At 39.4% G+C, this 15,551-nt stretch overlaps 1 protein-coding gene across 4 annotated transcripts in view; it reads left to right on the top strand.

The window, feature by feature from the left end:
• LOC121184567 (EGF-like repeat and discoidin I-like domain-containing protein 3) overlaps window positions 1–15,551 on the top strand; it is a 101,095-nt gene that overhangs the window by 46,149 nt on the left and 39,395 nt on the right. For all 4 annotated transcript variants that reach the window (XM_041042332.1, XM_041042331.1, XM_041042330.1 and 1 more), the window contains one exon: window positions 13,561–13,674. In XM_041042332.1, the coding sequence (XP_040898266.1) occupies window positions 13,561–13,674 (114 nt within the window). The remainder of the gene's footprint in view (window positions 1–13,560; window positions 13,675–15,551) is intronic.

Here is a 15,551-nt window from a genome sequence, read left to right as displayed (position 1 = left end):
GTTCCCATTTATACTGATTCTGATGATGCTATCATGTTTCGTTGATGTAATCAGTTAGTCTCACCAAAAAAGCTTTCAAACAACCCAGAGCGGCTTTAATTCAGCAAAATTGTTTTATTTGATTAGTTTGGTTAGCTCTTTAGGCAACGTATTTCCCATTTTACAGTAAAACAAGTCAGTTTATTGAATAATTTATGGTTTTGAGTACGCTAAAGAAGCAGAAGTCTGGGTCATGTGATAATTACTTTACGACAAACCGCCTGTGAAGTGGCTACAGACTTGAGCTCTCTCTTAGACTTAGTGAGTGGTACAGCTGTTTCTCATGGTGGCTGATTGGCTCTTGGTGAGTTGGCTACTCTTGAGGCTTCTGTGAAAAATGGTGTAGTGGAAGCAGATGTCTGCTGTTTGCAGAATGTATCCAGCATTGGGTTACTTGACAGATGCATAATTATTTCCATTGTTGGGCTAGTGAAGGCGTACCTGGCATATTACTCTGACAAGGGGTTTGTACTCTGCAAGTAAGGAGGCTTCATTCGAATCCAGAGCGGGGGAATCTCTCACCCACACTTGCTTCTGTGTGTTGTTGACAGTTCTCTGTTCTTTTTTGGCTCAGGGAGAGAGACTAGTAAAGGTGTGTCTGGCCTGTTGCCCTAACAAAGGGTAACATGCTGCAAGCACAGAGGCTTCACGGTCAAAGGCCTGAATTTCCAACCTGGATTCTGGATGTAATACAGGAGGTCTACATGGGTGCTCATGTGCCACTGCAGAGGGTGTTAGGGTTTATTTTATCTGCGGCATTGTGGCATCACAGGCCTTGTGGCGTGGAGCCACTTTTCCTGAGATCTGCACAACTGCTATTTTGCCTGCTCTAGCCACATTTACACTTCATTTCTACTGTCTTAATGTGGTGGCTGCAGGCACCCGTTCTGGTGTTTCCACCAGTAGACACAGTGTCCTTAATGATTCCCCTGATGGGCCTCAGTAAATCAGTGTTCCCAGATGAGAGATGACCTTCTTTTCCATTCAGCTGCATCCTTTGGGTTGGCATGTACAGCCTCTTCACTTTGATTCATTCTTAGTGTCTTTCAAAACTGGCAAGATTGTGTGGGAGGGTCTGGCATATTGGCTTGATGTAGCAGCGCTTGTATCTGGCAGTGTTTTGCTATGCTATATATACACGTATACATGTCTGTGTGTGTGTGTGTGTGTGTATGTGCGGTGGTGGTGGAGATGGTGCTGTCTCATTTGAAAGTCTCAGAAGTCTCAGTTCTCTTATTCTACTTTGTTGAAGGACAACACTGTTCGTGTCTCCTTGCAGCGTGTCTCAAAGGGCCTCCATACATATAGAATATGTAGATGCACGAAAAGATAGTTTCAGTAACTGGGCCATGACTCTGTACTCTGTACACAGTAGAGAAATCAGAGAAATAAGATTTGATGACGTCAAAGCCTATGGTGATCTCACTGAAAAGGTGCAAAGAAAAGGGTCACAATTTCTCATTTAAATTTTGTGTCCTTTTTCTCTTTATGTCTTTAATATTTGGTCTTAATAAGAGGTGTTGATAGTTTAAAATACTCCCTCTGTTCAGTGGGCTAAATTTATCAGAAGGATCTGTCTTGTTTATTTGAGAGTAAAGACAGCATAAAGGCAGTTACTGGACAAGATGTTGAGGTATGTTAAAACCAAACCCACCTATAGTGCATTTTACAGTATGTTAAAGTATACTATAATAATTTCATATCAGCTATATATGGTTTTTGTTTGCTTTCAGTGTGGATGTGCTTTTTTATGTATGTACTTCAAATATCTGTATTCCCTGTAACCTGCTGCCCCTTTTCTCCATCCCAGGAGGAGCTGACCTTCTCTCACCTAAGTCAAAGGGCATAGTGGACAACACAATATGAAAAATGTTTAGGGACACTTTTTCTTTGCCACGGTTAGAGATATTTCATTTATCCTTCCAGATGGAGGCATTTGCTTGACAGATCAAAACTGACAATTTTTTTTCTCAAGTTTATTGAAAACAAAGAATGACACCAGACACTGTGTACTAAGATGCATTTGTGCTTGGCCCTGATCTTGGTTGGTGTTAGCCTTATGCTTGTTCTCACAGTCTCATCTGTCAGTGCTCTTGCCCATCACTGATAATATAGAAGTGACATGTCACCTTTTCCATATGCCTTCAGTAAGCACTCAGTTCTGCAAATCCTGCCAAATAAAAACTGCTGTAGAAACATACTTTCAGTAAGATGACCTTTCTTCTCTGGCGAGGTGGTGCTTTGCTAGCAAAATTACAGACCAGACAGTTTTTTTTTCCACAATGCAACTTTGCTGTTAAAACCAATAATAATGGAAAAGAATGCCCTCAGGAAGTTGAAGCTATATGAAATGGTCAGACCGGTGGCTTGAAGTGCAGTCTTGTTAGCAAAACATCATCTTCTGGGGAAAGGCCAGCACTTTTAAAAGAATGTGAATGTGCGAAAGTGCATCAGAAAAAGTTTTGTTAGTGCCTGTATTTCTTCAGTTATGTTTGTTGAAATTATCAGAGAAAATGACAAGAAGCAAAAGTCTTGGAAATGTATACTTTGGATGTTATGCAGAAAAACGGCAAGAAAATAATGAGATGAGAATTGCCAAAAAGGAGCCTGTATTTGTTCACATAAGTGCTTTTTTTTTATCTCCTCCCTTGTTCCCAGTCCCTGAGCACCCAGTCACCTGGTTTATCCTTCCTGTGGAGGAGTTGTAGGGGACGAGCTGTTACCAGGGCCTAATTGTGTAAGGCCCCCTTGGTCACTTGAGCTGCGCTGTCACCTCCTGGCCTCTGCAGTAAGGATGGGACCTGCTGGCAGATGGCCAAAGCATAAATAGAGATGCATTTCCAAATCCCAGGTGGTGGAAAAGAGTTAGACTCAGTCCTGCCCAGGGCTTTTTGGCTGGCACTGTGAGCCAAAACAGAACACTGATAAATGTTCAGCTTGACTACACAGAGCTGCATTCATTCAGGTTGGTCAGTGTGTGGCCAGATTAGTATCAGTGTTGTTTTACTGCAAACTGAGTTCATTCAGTGTGACAGAAAAAAATTGAGAGTAAGGTTGATGGTCATGGGAATATACAGTTTGTAAACCATGACATAGAAGTTTGGCTGGTGCGTGGCAGGGAGGTGTTAGTGTTCATTATTCCACCTTTGATTTAATCATAAATATGACTCAGCATGGAAGAAATTACAAAGTTGGGTGAATGGCCGTTACAGGGATGATAGCACTTTAAGCATTCATGGAATCTCCTCTTGTGTTCATTAGACACAGAAAAGGGTAGTTCAGAGAGAGGGTCGGCAAGGAAATGAATTAATAAAATCAGTGTGAAATTACTCTCTGCTGAAACCACTGATGCATCTTAATTTGGCAGCACTATCAATATTAAACTCTGCATGAGTCATTCAGAATGTGACCTTTGTCAAGACTATTTTCTTTTAGTGGATATGATTTTAAAGTGCTGATACATAGGATTTAGGGGGATCTGTTGGCAGAAATTAAAAATGATATTCATAATAATGTTTTCTTTAGTGTATAATTACCTACGAACCATTGTATTTTTGTTATCTTAGAATGAGACCTTCATATCAACATGGGGATGAGGTCCTGTTCCTCGTAACACATGTTGCACTGCCATGTTTCTACTGTAGCCCAGGACGGACAAACCAAACACTGGCTCTAGAGAGGGCCTTTTGTGAAGGCCACCACAAGCTTGGAAAGGGAGGAATGATGGGAAGGGTAGTCAGTTGGTTGTGGTCTACAAGCTCACTGTTAGATGGCACTGAATCCTTCATGTTTGTCCCTTATTTAGTCATGATGCAACTTCTTTTATGTTTTAAAATAAACTTAAATCCTAAATTCTGTACATCTGCCTTTTTCATGTCCTAGTGTAACATGACAAATGACATAAGTTTTTATTTACAGCCTTTTACGTGGTTTTAAAGAACATTTTAGCCATGCTAGCATCATGGATCTAGGAAGGCAATATTGGTCAGTTGGTCCCCCAACTTGGTTCTGACTGAAATATCCAACTGACTTTCATGGCCCTTTGACTTTTCCTCGTTATTCTTTATTCAACAGCAGTTTATTTATCATTAAATTTTATATAGATATCCAAGGCCACAAGAGGAAAAATCACTTGGAGGATACTCTAGCCTTTCCTTTAGTGTCATCAGCAGGTCAAATATATACATTTGCATCATGGATTGGCACAACATTAATTGCAGCCATTCGTGGTCACCAGACAATGTACTCTAATGACTTGGATGGTTCCCTGACTTCTTCTCAAGGACCACCATGAGGTTGATATTTTATTTAAACATTCTAGTAAGTGTACCTCAGTGATGTTAAAGAGCTTGTGTATCAGACTGTTGTTCCGAGTTAGATCAGTATTCCCCTCACACACCTGCTGCGGAGGCTCCATCTGTAAGCTTAAAATGACATTTACGGCTTTCCTCCGAGTGTCATTCTGCCTCTGAGCTGAGGGCTCTTCACATTCTGCACATCCCAGCTTCGGCGGAGCCCCCTGGTCTGCATGTCTTCAAAACGATGAGTGTTTTGCTTCTCAGATACTCAAACCTCTCTGCAGTGCATCCTAAGATACCTTTTCAAGGGCTTTTGGAGTGCAGCTGTGAATAAGTTCTCAGTGGGCTAATCCCACTTCAAAAAGCATGTCCTTGGAATACACTATTCTTAATCCAGCATTCACAGCTTCATGCATCATCATGTCCCTTGAAACATACAGCATGTACCACTGTGAAAACTAACCTGCATATGAGATGAGATGAGATATGAGGAATCCTCTAAAGGATATCAATAAAATCAATACTCCAGCCTCGATGTGTATGACGAGGACTCAGATAAATCACAGTGAAAATGCAATTTCAAGCATACACCAGGTGATGTTAAGTCTCTCTTTCAGCTGGTTATGAGACTTCATCAGACAGCGGATAGGAATCCTGTCTTATGTGGTGATAGTCACTTCACTGGCATGGGTAAGGGAAGGATAGATTGACATGATAGATTGACAGTGGAGACAGGCACTTCCTTGTTCTATCTTCTATCTCTGACTGAACTTGGAGAGACAGGGCTTGTCTTGGCCTTGTGTAGTGTGGACTAGACACATTTCACTGCACCAGGACCTGTCAAACACAACATCTAAGGCTGATCGCCCATTTACAAAGATGCAGCTCCGAGGATATGTCAGCACTTCTTGAAGTACAGTAGAATTATAGAACTATCCTGCCTGAAATTCACATAGGCAAGCAATAATCTATTCCACATAGGTGCTGTATGTACGAGAGAGATGAGATTAGATATGATGTGATGAAATGCAGGTGGAGAGAACATAGCATGTATCTTGAATTCTACTGGTAATAAAACCCTCACTCTGTGCACACAACCTACCGAGATGTCCGATCTTTCCCACTGAGATATGAGCAGATGGCTCTTTTATCTCCGCCTCCTTCAAGAGGGTGCTGTGTTACATCAAAACTGCCAAAAATGAGTGGGGGAAAGCAATATTCATAGAAGAAATAAATAAGTGCAAGGGTTGCATCACAGGATTGATGAGCACACTAATCACAGTGGGAATTGAAGACTGGACAGAACATTATAAGCTGTTCTCATCAAAACTGCAACTGGATCACTGGCTGAACATGTGTTTATATTGTCTCGTGGTGTTAATACAGTATTGTTGCATGTGTATGACTTGGCATGTGCAGCAGAACAGACTGTGCGGCACTGTTTTTATGTTATTTATCTGCATGAAAAGCACTCAATCATGTGTAATGTTCTGCTGCCTTAGCTGTGTCTGGGTGGTCACTGAATGGTAACACCATGTGCTGTTGAGTATGTGCATTATATGTAAGCCTAGAACTATTGTTGTATATTATGTCCTTGAGGTTGATCCCATATAAATATACCAAATGATCTTTATCCTCACCCGTAAAATTCTCATAAATTCTTGATCCCATAACTTCTCTAATAAAGTGCTGTCACCGAGCTTATAGGCTAATGATATACATTCTTCCTGCACAGAGTAGCATCCAAGTAAAATAAATCATTGGCTGTGTTTTTCGTCCTCGTGAGTTAATTCTGTGCACCCAAAGATTGCAAAATCTTCTTTTCAGTGTCAAATCCAACATCTGTGGGACAGCAGGGCAGGACATACAGGGCAGCAACAACAGCAGCAGTATGTCATAGGGGAAACCCTAACTGCTAAAAAAAAAAAAAGGTTGACTACTTTGAAGGAAGTATGAGTGTTCAAGGTCAGGGGTTTATTATGTGTGTTCCACTTCATTCTTGTCAATCACTTACTGCAGAGGTCGGACCACAGCGCTTTGCGTAAACAGAGCGCTCAAGGGGATCATCTTACCCATTACATTTTTGGATGTTCTGGCTCTGTGACATTAAAAACAAGATAAGATGAAAATTCCCCAGGGGAAACTATGAATGAGTTTTAAACCAAGTCCAGATTGCAGAGATGTAACACAATGAGATATATATTTCGAAAGAGAAGTCTTTACTAACCTCAAATTATGTGACTTACACTGTCTTGAGATAGGAAAAAAAAAGTCTTTAACCTGTTTTACCCAACATCTGACTGTAATTTAATGAAGGAAGTGGGTGAGATGTAGGGGCAATACTGCTGGGACATTACCTTTCATTCTGCTAATTAAGTTTTGGGGCTTTACAAGCGTGAGAGGATTACAAGCTATTAGGTGGCATTTATTTCACTGATTTGTGTGATTTATGTTGTTGTTTGAGGCCAGTTTAGGCTTAAGCTGATGTTATGGCATATATATTTAAGAAAGTAATCAGACCTTTTCACTTTTTGCACACTTTATTATGTTGCAGACTTCATTTTAAATTAACCAAATTCCCATTTTGTCCCATCAGACTGCACTGTCTACAAGTCCTCTTGTGGAAGAAAGACAGCCACAGATCTATGTATCTAAGGTCCCACAGTTCACACTTCAGGTCAGAACAAAACCGAAACTATGAAATTCTCTGCAGATCTTCACAATTGTGGTGAGGCATAGATCAAGGCAAGGGAATAAAACCATTTCTAAAGCTCTGAGTGTTCCCATGAGCACAGTGGCCTCAATAATTGATGCAGCTTATGGAGCACTGATGAAGTTTGGAACCAGAAGGACTCTTCCAGAGTAACTGAGCAAGAAGGGCCTTGTTCAGAGGGGTGACCAAGAACTGAACGGTCACCAGAACTTCAGAAGTTCTCTGCAGAGAAGGGAAAACCTATTGGACGGTCCACTTGGTGTTTGCCAAGCAGCATTTAAATGACTTTGAGAGCATGAAGAAAAAGATTCTCTGGTTTATTTAGGCAAAAACTGAACTCCAGAACTCCAAACACTATGAACACCAGGCACTGCTCATTACCTGGCTAATACCATCCCAACAATGAGCCATGGTGGTGGCAGCATCATGCTGTAGCAATTCAATGCAGCCATATACAGAGAGGTTCTTAAAGAAAACCTGCTCCAGAGTTGGCACCTAGTTCACCTTTCAGCATGACAAGCTTTCTAGCTGTAATATCCTTCTTATTTACAAGCATGGCCAAATGTCTTGTTTTCCACATTGTCTTGTCAAACAAACATCCGCAAGGGAGAAGTGTACATATGGGCATCATCACAAATGTCAGCATTGGCCACTTTCCATGCTAAACTGTGTTGTTCTTTAACACCACTGCTAACATCACAATGTCTGCCCATGTCCCATGGTGTGTAATCCGGTTACACTGTGTCTCAATGCCCCTGCTGGACGAGCTGTCTGTCAAACACACAACCCTGAGATTGGAGGTTAAAGTAACATTCCTGAGTACAGTATGTTCCAACGGTACTGTTTTTCTTACCCTTATAAAAAGTAATCCAAAGGTAGACTATTTTAAAACATAATCTGATTTTAAAAGGAAAAACAAAATACCGTACAATACTAATTATTTCACGTTTCTACTGCAAAAATGATCTGTTTTGTAACTGTGGTTGGTGTCAGTTTGCTACTGCACAATTAATTACACTCAGGTAACAATAAAAGGTTTAATACACTTGATGGAATTTCATTTTTTTTTTTTGCCTCAACTTTATGGCATATTTACGTCCTCAGTAACCGTCCTTAGTGTGAGATTCGACATGATATCTCTACTGTTCAATGAACTGGAAAGCAGATTCATTGGGCAGTGTGGGTTTTTTTTTTGTGTGGCTGTATCAGGTGCGGGCTGTGTAGAGGTCAGTGCAGCCCAGTGGAGAGGGCATAGGTGACCTCTCCCTTTGCAGGTCTTGTTCTTGCTCCCTGGACACACCATAGCCAATTTAGCGCTCACAGCCAGTACCAGCCAGTTCCTGACACATAGCTCCATTCATTGCTCTCATTATTATCCGACTGAGACACTTTTTAGAGAGCGATAGAGGAGCAAAGCCAGGGAGCGAGACGTTTCGGTGGACCGATGAGAGCATGATGAGAGTGTGACCAGAGACTGAAGGAATACATTTTGGGGCTGAGAGCCTTATTTTTAGAGGAGGCATTGTGCAGGGGTTAGCAATAGATGATGGTAATAATGATAGCACAATACTATATCTATGCAATTTCATGATATTTATTAATATTAATATGTCTGATATGAACAACCAGTTAATTTATGGAACTGATCAAACTAAAATACATGGAATTGAAAAAATAAAACCAACACCTTTATAGTACAGTGCTGACTCTGTTTAGTTTCTGTTGAGATTGTATCAGATTTTATTCGGTTTCTTTATTTATTGATCTGTATGTAGGGACTTTATGCATTAGGTAGCATTATAATAAAATAATTAGGATTATAATATAATAATTGTAGGGTCAAAATAACCCACTAAATACACTCTCTGATGAATCAGTATCATTCTGGCATGGTTTCAACAAAAACTGAACATTACAAGCGTCACTAAAGTACTATTATTGGAGAGCCTGTGTGTTGGATTGCATTAAATTGTACGCCTGGTAGTTTTACTGTCTCCATCCACTGTAGAAATCTTTACTCAAAGTGGCTTGTTAAATTGTTGTACCCAAGATAGCACCATCCTCATTAAAGTGAAGACATCAGTTGCAAAATGTTGTTTTATCATGTTTAAGGCTTTAAAGAACATATTTAAATGCAGAATGGTAGTCTTGGACTATTATCAGTGAGGGAAACTCCTTGGACTCATGCCTGTAGCTCTGACCTTGTTAAGGCAGTTGTGTAAACAGAGTTTATTTACCTGACCACTATAGCACATCGTTTCCTTTCTGTATGTTTTCTTTTCCACCCTCTCCTCTCTTTCTTTCACAGTTTCTGTTCCTCCCATCCTCTCCATGTTTCCTCAGTGGATTAACTGCATTCCCTGAAGTAATCCCCTTTCTCCCACCTGATTTACTGGCAATACACCGCTCTTAAGTCTCACTTTCCCTGCTCTGATCTCCCAGGGGCTGATGGCCTCTCATAAAAAGGAGGCAAATCGTAAGATGGGCTGGCTGTGTTTTCTTCTCTCTGTGGTATGTTGTGCTCCAGGCTGTTTGAGTGGCTTGCCCATTTGGCTCACCTCTGTATTTGAACCTACTGGTGACAACAAAGCAGGATATGAACCTAAAGGGCAACAACAGCATTACTTACCTAAGTGGGCATGATTGCGGTGGTGAAATAACAGTAGATTGTGCTCTATGCAGAACAAGATGAGCATGCCTGCTGCATACCTGTTACCATATTTTTTTTTTCTGTCCCTGTGACATTTAAGGAAACAGCCTCTATCGAGGAACACAAAGCTCTTCAGTGAAAATCTAAAGCAACATTATGTCATTTGTGTTAAGATTTTCATATTAATGCTGCAGTATTTGTTCGCAGATGGAGCTACATTAAGTTAATGCACTGAATTCATTATATCTCAATGTTCACAAGTGGCTATAAAATCATATTTCGATTTGAGTGTTCCATTAAGGCAATTAGTAAAGACCAAATATTCCCTGTACAAATTATTCTGCTGTGAAATGCATGAATGATGTCTCATATGGCCATGCTTGATTAATAGTTGCATCAGTATTTTTATTGTTGTTGTCACAGTTGCTAACCATTAGTGGTTTTTGAGGATTCCAGCCATTAAAATAACTGAAAAGCTCAATTATTGAATGAGGATTGGCCATTGTTCTTCTTTACAAGGCGGACTCCAGTTGGCATTTTTCAGGGTAATAGTTCTTAATGGGATTGTAAGGCCCCTCAAACTGGAATTAATTAAAACATAATCCCTCCCTGATTGCAGTAACCTCCCATAATCAAGATTGTTCCTTCTGACAAGTGCTTGTTTGCTCATCTCTGTGATAAAAATGTGTTCTCTGTAGGAGGCTAGTTTCGTGTATTAGTCATGCTGGCTGTTTTTAGATTTGTAATTATCTCAGATTGTCCTGTGCAAGCTCATCAAAGTACAGTTACAGTAAAGGGTGAAGCATAAGAAAGAAAAAAAACAGGCAAACCTGCAAAATGGCTTTAAGCATGATTCTGAATCACATTTAATACATTGATAGATACTGGAATCACCTACTAATGAGTACAATAAGAACTGATTACTGAATAGTTGAAATGGATAACAGATAAAAACATCCAGATCCCCCCATTAATGACACACCTGACTGACCACACTGTTTCATGAAATAACATACATCAGATAAGCCAGATGTGTTTTATGCTGTTCAAAGTGATTTAAAAAAAAATCCCCTTTCTTCCTCTCAACTTTTGTAATGGCTATGAAAATGTCACAGAGTGGTTATCGTTTCATTAAAATCAGGAAAACGTTTTTGTCCCTCTCTAAGCTTCACTTCGAAGCCCCAGTCCATATTTACTATGCAGTGCATTTCTCCAGTCAGGGCATGTAGGTTGAGTCTCCATGATGCAAACCACGTAGAATCAGCTACATGGTCCCCAGCGGACGCTAGACAAATTCTGATCTAACGCTGATGTAATTTTGGGGAGATGGGGACTGTGCACCAACTGCGAATTGGGGCTTTAATGGCTTTGTATTAAATGGCTTTGAAAATGTCTTGGGGAACAGACCCCTAGAAAAACTGCCACACACACACATACTGTCAAATAGACAATCATAAACCATCTGTTCAATGGCGAAATGCAGACATAATGCAACACCCCTCATAACAAATGTCATATGCATGCATCCTCACAGCTTGAGAGTCAAAATAATTGCGTAAATATGTGGAGTTATACATCTCTCTGTTATAATTTATACATTCTAACGTAATCAAACATGAGTGGACCCTGCAGTTTGCATCTGATCAACCTACTTTGTGTCCAGCATAGTTGTGCATTGATGCAGTCTGTCTTTCAAGAGTTGCATTTTTAGTGCCAACTGTGAAAATCAGCTCTTTTTGTTGTGCTCTGTAAGCTGCGAGATGACATGCTGGCTAGTGCAAGTATTTTCTTAAATCTGTCCAGTAATGGTGCAAATACACAAGATGAGCTGCAGCACGTTTGCAGCATCGATGTTTTGCTTTTTATTTAATGTGCATTACATTTGATTTATTGTGATGTAGCCATCACATCACAAGACACAGCAGGCCTTGTTTTGAAAGGTGCCTGCTACACGGTCACAAAATAAATAATTAATTCGTTCAATAAATAAAAACACTGTGAGGTTGTGTTCAAGATTCTATACAACTCGACATATCCAGGCTGACATGCATACAGAGTGTCTCCTCATGCATGGTAGATAAATGAAGATAAAACAGATGTGTGTTTCAAGTTCAACCCGTGTGACTTTTTTTTTTTTTTTCGGTCTTCTTTTGAGAAAGGTTTTACAGCTCAATTTCATCAAACATCTTTTCACCCAAATCTAACTGTCTCGCAGATCCCTCAAGGATTTTGGGGTGAATCACAACTCATTTCTCTCTCTGTGCCTCTATCCCTCTCTTTTATTTCACTCTTTTCATTCATTTATTTTTTAGTATTCTGCTCTGCTGAAGATTAAAAATGCTACCGCTGCTAGTCACAGTACCTCAGTGACCATTATGTGTGAAGACCATGACTGTATTTCTCTGGAGCATAAGACATTCTGCAAAAAAAAGATACATTTTGAGATATTACAAATGTGCCCGAGTGACTGTTATAGATTTTGTCGATAAAACCTCAGAGAGATGAAGCACCGTAACAGACTTACTTTAATCATGTTTCACTTTCTTAAGCTTTCCAAATCTCCAGCCTAGTTACATATACATGAAGCCAAAATATACCTGTGAGTCACAGACGACTCAGGGTAGTTTTAGAGGATTAAAAGTCTTGTAGCTGCCATGGGCAAGTTTGGAAATCATTAGAAATTTGTTAAAAAGCGTTCAAAAGTTCACCCCTTTTCCTCCCTCGCCTTCTAAACCATCCCTATAATCTCCTTTCCTTTAACTGTATCTATAATAGAACAGCGTGCAAATTGGTGTGATGGGTGGGGTTGAGGGGGTCTGTCACCTTGTGTAATTGGTTAGATGAATCAATCAGAGAAGGGCTATTTCAGAGAGCAATTACAGAGCAAAGGTGGCTGTACAGCAGATGATAATTCTATGACAATTTATCATATTGATAGTCAGTTCTGTTCTTGTCTGTGTTTCTGTGACACTTGATGGAAGAGACTGAGGGTTTTTACTTTTACTGCAAAACTGCCGTCAGTGGTGTGAAATTTTGTGTCATTTATCTCTCTCTCTCTCTCTCTCTCTCTCTCTCTCTCTCTCTCTCTCTCTCTCTCTCTCTCTCTCTCTCTCCCTCTATATATATATATATATATATATATATATATATATATATATATATATGGGGGAGAGAGGGAGAGTTTTGGTAGTTTTTCTCCTTTGGCTAGATTTGATGTAAACTGATTAAAAAAAAAAAATCTAACAGGCCAACAGTTTTCAGCCCCATAGTGGCCCAGTCAAAAAGCATTGCATCGACAAATGCTATTTCACTGTGTAGCACCCAAAGGAGGGCTGCAACCCCATCGTAAATATCTCAACAAATACAATCAATATTGCTATTTCAATTCTTAATTCTCACAAACACATCATCGGGTTATCATTAACATTAAGTTAAAGTTTCTGGAAACTGCCCAGCATCAACAATAACACTTGTCAGTGTAGAATTGAGCAAGTATAGGTTCTGTTCAGTTTTCACATTGGAAATCACACTAGAAAGTATGATCGTTCTACAAAGACTACAAAGAAAGTACACTAGGTTAATTGTTCTTAACATTTCAGAACTTGGGTCTGTGTCCGGGCATTAATGGTCTCCCAAGGAGCAATTTGATTTATTAGTTTCAAGAAACCAGTGTCTCGGTGAGAGACTTCTATGGGCAGACAGAATCAAGTAGCACACAGGGAAAATTCAATATATGCTCCCTACCAATGCATTCTAATAAGGATGAGGTCTTTTTAATTGCCCGCATGTCTCCTTAAATAAATAAATAAATGAATGCGCCTTTTAGTTAATTTTTTCTTTGTGTTTCTTAACTCTTCTAGATATTAACGAATGCGAAAGGGACCCATGCAAGAATGGTGGTATTTGCACAGATCTGGTTGCCAACTATTCCTGCGAATGCCCCGGGGAATACATGGGAAGGAACTGTCAATATAGTAAGTGTCCATGTTTCCTTTTTTTTTTTTTCCAATGTCTGTCTTTTAACTCTTTTACAACTTCCCACTGATTTTCAACAGGACACCTGATGCTGCAGGTAATTGCACAGTGGGTAGTATTAGCCAAGCAAACTGATCGATCAGAGACAGTTTGCTGGTAATTCCCATAAAGAACATCTTAACCATGCTTCAGTGGATAGTGCACCGACCTCTGATGAAAACTTGTCAGTGGTTAAACAAGTTTATTAAGTCTTCAGGACATTTCTTTGCTTGTGGATGTGGTTTCGTAATATCCATTATTATTTTTATAGATTTTTTTTTTTGTGTTTTTGGCTACATGTAACCCACAATTGATCTTATCTTGTTCACAGCAATAGATGTTGTGAATGAATGAGAACATTCACAGACATCTTGTAAGGCCATAAGAAAGCTGTAAATTACATCCTGGCTGCTTGATGTTAGTGAAGGAGTCAGATGGGCAGAAGTGTGAGCTGTCAAGTGAAGAGCCACCCTGTGCTCAGTGTGCACCATTGCAGGTGAAGAATATATTTCAGACAGATTAGAGTACTGAGGATAGAGAAGAGACGAAGGCACTTACAGCATTTTTTTTTAAAAAAGTTTGAAGTTGTCATTTGAAAGGTTTGTTTGTTTTGGCACATAGTTCAGGGTTTTCTCTAATGTCTAAGAGAAAATCGTGAGCTTTTATGAAATAAGCCTTCCTTGATTATATCTGAGAATACATATGGGGTATGAGTTGATCTTATCTGATACTGGACAGGATGGATTTCAGGGAAGGTACACACATAAACTGAAATTCCCCCCGTATATTTGTTGATATAGCTAGAGGAGCGTAATAAAACTTGAAGATCTGGAGTCTGTACATTTCAAACGATGATCGTGCTTTCTGAATTAAAGGCATCATTGGTTATATCCAGAAATCCATCAGCTGAGATCAGTTATCAGCCAAAAAGACAGAATTGCTTGATTCTGTTTATCTGATGTTTAAACTCTAAAGCTTGAAAGTAAGATCTGAGCAACATAAGATATGAGCAACAGAAGTGTGCCCAGCCCATTTATTCAAATGTCATTAACATCATAAAAACAAATCTAAATTTAGTATAATTATTATAATTTCTTATATTAGTTTAATGGAAAACATGAATGACAAGAAAAGCGCTCAAATTCTGCAACTCTAAAGCATAATGATACAAAAAAAAAAAAAATCAAAACATTTGAAATCTGAGAAGTCACTTTGTGCAGACAAGCCCTCATTTCATTTTTCTTTTTTTTTCTTTTTGCCCAGTGGCTTTATGGAAACAGAGAAGGAGCTTCTGTCTTATCAGAAGTGGCTTTCTTTTTGCAAGACGCCGGAGAGCTCAAAGGGGCTTCATGTGTTTATTATGCTATTGTAGGGATTTTGTCTGCTCAGTCGAGGAACATATTAGGATTAATGTATCAGTGGACTCGGAGCCCTGAGCCACCCCTGCACTGCTACTCACAAATTAATTCATCAGATTTTCTATCTTAGGTGCGGCACAGTTGTTCTGAGACAGACTAGACTAGACCTCTGCAGTTAGGAATATTGAACAAGTCTGAATAAGGCAAGGCAAGGCAAGGCAAGGTTTATTTATATAGCACCATTCGTACACAAGGTAATTCATAGTGCTTTACAGATTACATTAAAATCATAGAATAAAAGCAAATCATATTACATTAAAATCATAAATAATAGAATAATAGAATAAAAGAAATATATTAAAACATTGGAGCAGAAAAAATAGAAAACAGTAAAATAATTAAATAAGAAGAGTGCAGTTAAGACAATTTAAGAGAATGCTTCGGTAAAAAGGTGTGTTTTCAGGCCTGACTTAAATAAG

The sequence above is a fragment of the Toxotes jaculatrix genome, chromosome 7 (assembly GCF_017976425.1).
Source record: "Toxotes jaculatrix isolate fToxJac2 chromosome 7, fToxJac2.pri, whole genome shotgun sequence".
NCBI lineage: Eukaryota > Metazoa > Chordata > Actinopteri > Toxotidae > Toxotes > Toxotes jaculatrix.
The sequence above is the reverse complement of the archived record's forward strand: the minus strand, read 5'-3'. Positions and strand labels throughout refer to the sequence as shown.